At 30.9% G+C, this 7,595-nt stretch overlaps 1 protein-coding gene and 1 long non-coding RNA gene across 2 annotated transcripts; both read left to right on the forward strand.

Moving 5' to 3' along the window:
• The first annotated feature begins 648 nt into the window (after nucleotides 1–648).
• LOC126553061 (zinc finger MYM-type protein 1-like) lies at nucleotides 649–1,780 on the forward strand. The gene is made up of 4 exons (XM_050208252.1): nucleotides 649–734; nucleotides 814–935; nucleotides 1,008–1,367; nucleotides 1,443–1,780. Exons 1-4 carry the CDS (start codon nucleotides 649–651, stop codon nucleotides 1,778–1,780), a joined length of 906 nt encoding a protein of 301 aa, XP_050064209.1.
• A 2,883-nt stretch (nucleotides 1,781–4,663) lies between these two features.
• LOC126553059 (uncharacterized) lies at nucleotides 4,664–5,136 on the forward strand. The gene is made up of 3 exons (XR_007606439.1): nucleotides 4,664–4,684; nucleotides 4,754–4,971; nucleotides 5,045–5,136. It is a non-coding gene; the product is annotated as an uncharacterized LOC126553059 (long non-coding RNA).
• Nucleotides 5,137–7,595: the final 2,459 nt, after the last annotated feature.

Raw genomic sequence — 7,595 nt, forward strand, 5'->3', positions numbered from 1 at the left:
TAAGTTAGCATAACCATGCCTCGTGTCGAGGGCAATGCGGTTGCTACTATGACCACATAAAAACGTCATTATTAACGTAGTTTTTTTCTTATTTTTTAAGCGTAATAATGGTACAAACTACAAATTCAACATTCTCACGCTTCTAGTATTTGACTTAATTATTAACTACTTACAAAGAATTGTATTAAAGTAGGTTCTAGGCATTGTACAATATTATTTTATTTATTTTTAGGTTTTAAAAAATGTATGGATTCCTAAGAAAGATTTTATTTTTCCTATACTGAATACGTATACAAAAAAGAATTTGAGATTTCAATATACTTGGTTAGAAAGATTTCCATGGCTAGTATATTCTAAAAAAGAAGAAGGAGCTTACTGCCGATATTGTGTAGTTTTCGCAAATTATGGAGGAGTTGGAAACCAATCTTTAGGACAACTTGTACTTAGTGTATTTCGCAATTATAAAAAAGCTCTTAAAGTAATAATCGCTTTTAAATTTTTAATAATTTATGAAATGTTTATAGTTTAACGGCTTTCAGTTTAGTGCACTTATACTTATTTGTTTTTAAATTTTTCTATTATGATAATATGTATAACATAAAACTATTATAGGAATTTCAAGATCACACAAAGTCTGCTTATCATGAAATGAGTGTTTTAAAATCTCAACAATTTCTAAGTATTATATTTGACCATAAACAGCCATCAGTAATAGAACGCATTGACACCGATAAGTGAGTTAACTATTTTAACAAAAGTACCTTAGTACCTATATATTGTATTAAATTTTCAATAATGTCATCATCATTATAGATTGGCTAAAATCAAAGAAAATAGAAAAAGACTAGTTCCTATTATTCAGTGTATTTTGTTGTGTGGTAGAGAAGAAATTCCTTTACGGGGACATCTGGATTTTGGTAAAATAGTGGTAGATGGTAATTGAAATTATAAATAACTAATTTGTTTGTATAATTTGAATTACATATATTTATTTCAACAATCAACAGATATAAATTCTAGAGAAGGTAAATTTCGTGCCATTTCAAAATATCGAGCAATAGGCGATGAACATTTAAAAAATGTGTTGGAAGGTTGTGGTAAAAGGAACAAATATACAAGTCCTATAATTCAAAACCAAATTATTGAGGCGTGCAATAAAATTATTCTGAAACAGATTGTTGATAAAGTAAATTCTTCAAAATGCTTTTCAATCTTAGCTGACGAAACGACTGATGTAGCTACGAAGGAACAATTGTCAATAAACGTGCGTTATGTGGATGATGATGATTTGTTACACGAAGATTTCCTTCAATTTTTTGAAATAAACAGTTTAACTGGATCAAGTTTAGCTTCATCTATATTGAATGGTAATATCAATTATTATAAATCATTGTTGACTATTTAAATATTATATATGTTATATGTTTGAATTTTTATTTCAGGTTTAAATGACTGCGGTATTGATTTTAACCACTTGTATGGCCAAGGCTATGATGAGGCCAGTAACATGGCAGGGAAATTCAATGGTTTCCAAGCTTTAATTAGAGATACCCATCCAAAGGCACTATACGTTCATTGCTCTGCACATTCTTTCAATTTAGCAGTATATACATCAAGTGATATAAAATCAGTTAGAAATTGTTTGGGAATCGTTGAACGACTTTATGTATTTTTCAACACACCAAAAAGAAAAAATGAATTAATCAACGAAATTGAAAACAGTGACTCTATACCTAGTTCTAGCGCTAGGACACTTAAAAGGCAATGTGCAACACGTTAGGTACAGAAATATGAATCATTAAATGATTTTGTTGAATTATTACCATTTGTTATTAAAACACTTGAAAATATTTCTTCTACGTGGGGTGTACCATCTTCTGTAGATGCTGAAGTCCTATTAAAAAGTGCATTGGATTCAGAGTTCCTTATTTCTTTATATGTTACTATGGTACATTTTTAATTAAGTAAACTTCAGTATTCTTATATTCCAGACCAAAATCACTTCTTAATGTAATTACTGAAATATTTAACTGATTATTGACTGTATTTAAAAATAGTTCAAGTTTATTTTTAACTTCTGATTTTTCTTTCATAAAATACACATATGTATAATTAGAATAATCATCCTTGATTATAACAAAATACCGTTTACCTCTAAGAGAATTTTCCTCCAATGGGCCACATACATCACTGAATTAACTGACCTGGCTTAATAGTTTTAGTATTACTTAATGTGAATGGTTTTCTGTGTTGTTTACCATAAATGCAAGCTTCGCAGAAAAGTTTGTTTTTTGTTTCTGTATATGGAATCCGCATATGTTTCAAGTAGCTTCGAATATATTAGACATTCTGATGACTTAACATTTCATGCCACTGAAGTAACGTGAAAATTTCAACTGCAACATTTGCTTGTTCATCTTGATTTAATGGTTTTATTCTCAGAACCATTGAAAACATTTTATTCTCACGAGATCCAATAGCAACTACACGATTGTCCTTTTTAAATGTACTACCATCTCTGCCTGTCGTTATTTTTATACCTTTGTCAAGGTACGCTCCACACAAAAACAAATTTACTTTAAGATCAGGTACATGCAAAACGTTTAACAAATAACTATCAACTCATTTATCATCGATTTTCACTTGAACATTTATATTACCTTTACCAAATGCCATGATAAGTTTACCATTGTTGCGTGCCAGTATCAGATTTGAATCCAAATGGTTAATTTGAATGAAAGTTAAACTTAATAACATAATATGTCTTTATTGCATATAAACAAAATACATGTAACAAATAAAATAAGTGGCTGAGTGACGTGAAAGTGCTCAGTTGTTGATAGCTTTGGTACATCTGTCGTTGCTGGTCTTCGGGCTCCCTTATATATCGTGGTGCGTCTCTTGTTTACGTCGTGCGGTCGCCTTTTGGGTGAAACCAGGTGTCCTTGTGGTTGTTGTTGCCAATAACATCTCAAATGTATCATTAGAGTACTATAATTATTGGTGCGCTTACTATTCTGACACAATGTGGTCATAGTAGCAACCGCATTGCCCTCGACACGAGGCATGGTTATGCTAACTTAGCCTTGATTTCTTGTAGATATCTTACAGATATCTCATAGACCATAACACTATCACCGATACGTACTGGTAACTGCACTTCAAATAACCCATAATTACTGAACCACTATTTTCTACTGGTTATGTGATCGCTTGCACCTGAATCCACATATCATTTTTCTGACTCGCATACTTCGATGTCTTTTGATTTTTACTCCGACCAACTCATTTCCTGTGTTCGACTCGTTTTTATGCTTTTCTTTTTGTTCCTTTAAGAAAATCCGGCATTCACGCTTCCAATGCCCTGGTTTTTTGCAAAGATTACACTTGCCTGGTTTTTTATCATTGTTTCGTTGATTTTCAGAATTGGCAGTTTTAGTATGTTTTTCTTTAAATGTTCCAAACGATTTCTTTGCAGAAAATGCACTGCTACTTGCAGTATCTTTCTGTACATCATATCCTTGAGTTTGCCTTGTTTCCTCTATTATGAGTCTTGATGATAAATTAGACAATATTTTATCCACATTTGGTATCGAATCCCATGAACTGTAGAAATATTTATAGTTTTCTGGCATAGTCATTAATATTTTGGTTATAGGCATTGACTCAGATATTGGTTCACCCAGTTGCTTTAATTTTCTACTAAGACATTCCAATTTCGAGATATGACTTGCCATATTGTCATCTGGGTTCATAACATAACTGTAGAATTTTTGTTGAATTAGCGTTACACTTGAGTCCGATTTTTGTTCATATACGCTAAACAACTTGTCCCACATCTATTTAGCAGTGTCACAATTCATTATATACTGTAGTGGTTGTTCGTCCACTGGCGTGACTACTAATTTGTATTGAGATTTATGAGAATTAATTATTGAGAGATTATGAGATTAATTGTGAATTTTATTTGAGATTATATATGAGAATTATTTGAGATTTATTGAGAAAAATATTAATTAATGAGTACGGGTTCTGCAGAGAAGGACGCCGAAATCATTGACGAATTTGAAGAAATAACTCGAGAAACATTAGATAAGATAATAGGTATAATAGAAAACGATAGTAGTATTGTAGATTTAAATGATAGTAGTAGTGAATTAATTACTGAAGCAGAAATAAGTAGATTAATTAAGGAAGATATAGAAATAAGTAGCCCAGCAGATTTAAATAAAAGTATTAGATTAATTAATTTAGAGGAGTTTGAAAAAAGTCCTATTACAAATAATACGCGTACGATAGGATTAAGAAGCAATAAAAATATTGTTCATTCAGAATATATAACCTACCCCCCTTTTTGATTTTGCTTTATGACCTAATGCCTTGAAAATAATTGCCCTTTTATCGAGTATTTCTTTTGTGTATTGTGCGAAAACTGTCTTAAAATTATTGCAAATGATATTTTTCTGTGTTGGCATTAATTCGTTTTCAATACAAAAATTGTTTGTTGTATCTACATAATGGTCGAAAAAATTTTCTTTTTCATTAGTTAAGTTAACATATGTCAGTAGTGCCCATTTTGTGTTTATGATCCTTACGGACCCCTTGTTTTCAAAATATAGTCCTGAATGATTAATCACGTGTGTAATATTGTACAGCGCATTGTATGGCTTCCTTCTAGACAAAAGTAAATTAATACAAAATTAGTGTATTTTTATTTTCTAACAATATAATTATTGTGTGTAAATATTTTTAGCACAATATATTGGTAAATCTGTAATAGAAAGTTTAATGAGATTGTCCCAAAGTGGTTACTTAAAGCTTAATTTTAAATTAACTGAATTACACTTGCATGCTAAAGAACATCAACGCCAGAAAGTAAGATAAGCCACGCAACTTTTTTCACGTACAGTAGCAAATGCTATTCAATATTATGGTGATAAAAATGCTCTCTTACCATCAAACTGGGAAAAGGTAAATAAATATTTATTTATTAGCAAAATATTAACTACAAATTATTTATCAAACAAAATATTACTTACTTAAGTGTGCAGAGATCATTCTTTTGGCGAACAATTGGTTTGATCGATTAAATTCTCAACAAACATATGGGGATAACTCAAATGCATATGGTTTAGAAATAGATGAACAGAATAAACTTCTTGATGAAATGAAATTGTCGGAACGGATTTGGTTACACATAGAATAATCACACCTCCAAATCATCCACCAATTAACATAAGACAATATAGACTGGCTGAACAACAAAAAGTGGAAATCAATAGACAAATTTCGGAACTGTAACAACAACAAGTAATCGTCAAAAGTAATTCACCATGGAATCATCCATTAATACTAGTACCAAAGAAAGCAGGCATTGACGGAGAAAAAAAAATCAGATTGTGCGTGGATTTCAGAAAGTTAAATTTAATCACGGAAGGCAACTCATAGCCTTTACAATTAATTACAGTCATTCTAGATAAGTTGGGGCATTCAAAATATTTTTCTACACTTGATATGGCAAACGGTTATCATCAAATTTCAATCCATCCATGCGATGCGCATAAGACGGCATTCTCGACCTCTACGGGTCATTGAGAATGGATTAAAATGCCATTCGGTTTAAAAACCACACCGGCAGTTTTTTCAGAACTGATTCATGCATTATTATCAGGATGCGAAGATTTAAATATGTACGCATATTTAGATGACATTGTCATAAGTGCAGAATCATTAGAAGCAATGATAAAAAAATTAAAGTTAATTTTCGGAAGATTTCGGGAGAACAATCTCAAATTACAACCACATAAGTGCCATTTTTTACGTAAAGAAGTGACATATCTAGGACACAAACTGTCAGAAAAAGGAGTACAACCAGATGAGAACAAAATTATATGTGTAAAAAACGTACCAATTCCAAAAATCCAAACGGACATAAAAGGATTTCTAGGTTTAACTGGATATTACAGGAAGTTTATCGAAGATTATGCAAGAATTGCGAAACCATTAACAAATTTACTTAAGAAAAACACAGAATTCATTTTTGACGATACTTGTCAAAACTCGTCTGAAAACTTAAAATATTTATTGACTACAGAACCAATACTAATTTATCCAGATTTCAAGAAAAAATTTATATTAACTACAGACGCATCCAACTTCGCATTAGGCTGTGTATTATCTCAAGGTGAGATTGGAGAAGATAAACCAATAGCATACGCATCTAGAGTATTGAACAAAAGTGAAGTAAACTATTCCACAATTGAAAAGGAGTGTTTAAGTATCGTTTTCGGTATTAAATATTTCCGTCCTTGTTTATGGGGTACAAAATTCAAAATAGTTACCGATCACCGACCATTAGTTTGGTTATTCAATGTATCAGATATGAACTCTAGATTAGCTAGATAGCGAATCTTATTACAAGAATTTGATTATGAGATAATTTACAAGCCTGAGAGGGAAAACGGAAATGCGGACGCATTATTACGAATATGTTTAATTAAGACAAACGAACCAGAAATTATGTCTTTTGAAGATTTTATGAATTCAAAGAATATTTATATTAATAGGAACGTTAAAGAATTAAATGAAACATACTCGTATACTAAAATTCCAAATGACTAGTGAATTAATAACAATACCAGGTGATCTAACGTTGAGATTACACATATTAAGAGATTATATTAAAGAACTAGGTCACATTGGAAAACAAGTTTTAAGTTTAAACACAGTAACAGAAGTCACAGTGGTAAATGATAATAATAAAAAATATTTATACGCTATTTCTCATAAGAATTTTAATCAGAGTCCAATGTACATAGAACTCTATAACACCTTAATTAATGTAAAAAATGTGTGTATTAACGAAGGTATATTCAAACTAGCAATAACAAAGATAATGTTGAATCTAAACTTTGACGTTGTCAGAAGTATGATTAGGTATATTTTCAGAAATACTAATATTCAGATAAATATATACAAGGATTATGCAATAAAAGAAGAAAAAAAGCAGATATTAATTGAAGAACAACATATAACTTGTATAGGCAGTCATCAAGGAGTATCAAGGACGGTTAAAAGATTAGAAATGTGGGTATATTGGAAAAATATGAAGAAATATGTACGAAAATTTGTTAACAATTGCAAGAAATGCCAAATAAACAAAGAAAAAAGAAGAACACGTCAACCAATGGTAATAACGACAACATCTACAAAGGCTTTCGAGAGGGTAGCTCTCAACATAGTGGGACCCCTACCAAATTCAAAAAACGGGCATACACACATTTTGATGCTTCAAGATGATTTAACTAAGTTTTCAGCAGCGTTTCCAATCAAAGCAACGGACGCAACAACAATCGCAAAGACGTTTGTAGAAAAATTTGTTTGTTATTTCGGAATTCCGAATACAATACTTAGTGATCAAGGTTCAAATTTTTTATCGGACGTTTTTAAGAAAATGTGTAAGATGTTGGGAATAAACAAATTACAAACAACAGCTTATTCACCACAATCAAACGGAGCACTAGAAAGGTCACATAAGACTTTAAAATAATTTTTAAGAAATTTCAGTGACCTTAAGAAAGACATTTGGTGTGAGT

The sequence above is a fragment of the Aphis gossypii genome, unplaced genomic scaffold (assembly GCF_020184175.1).
Source record: "Aphis gossypii isolate Hap1 unplaced genomic scaffold, ASM2018417v2 Contig00060, whole genome shotgun sequence".
Lineage (NCBI taxonomy): Eukaryota > Metazoa > Arthropoda > Insecta > Hemiptera > Aphididae > Aphis > Aphis gossypii.

Bases quoted from the DNA above. Each gene is read 5' to 3' on its own strand.
- LOC126553061 (XM_050208252.1), top strand. From the start codon at position 649: ATGAGTGTTTTAAAATCTCAACAATTTCTAAGTATTATATTTGACCAT. The intron at 735-813 runs GTGAGTTAACTA...TCATCATTATAG, and splicing joins GAACGCATTGACACCGATAA to ATTGGCTAAAATCAAAGAAA. The intron at 1,368-1,442 runs GTAATATCAATT...TTTTTATTTCAG, and splicing joins AGCTTCATCTATATTGAATG to GTTTAAATGACTGCGGTATT.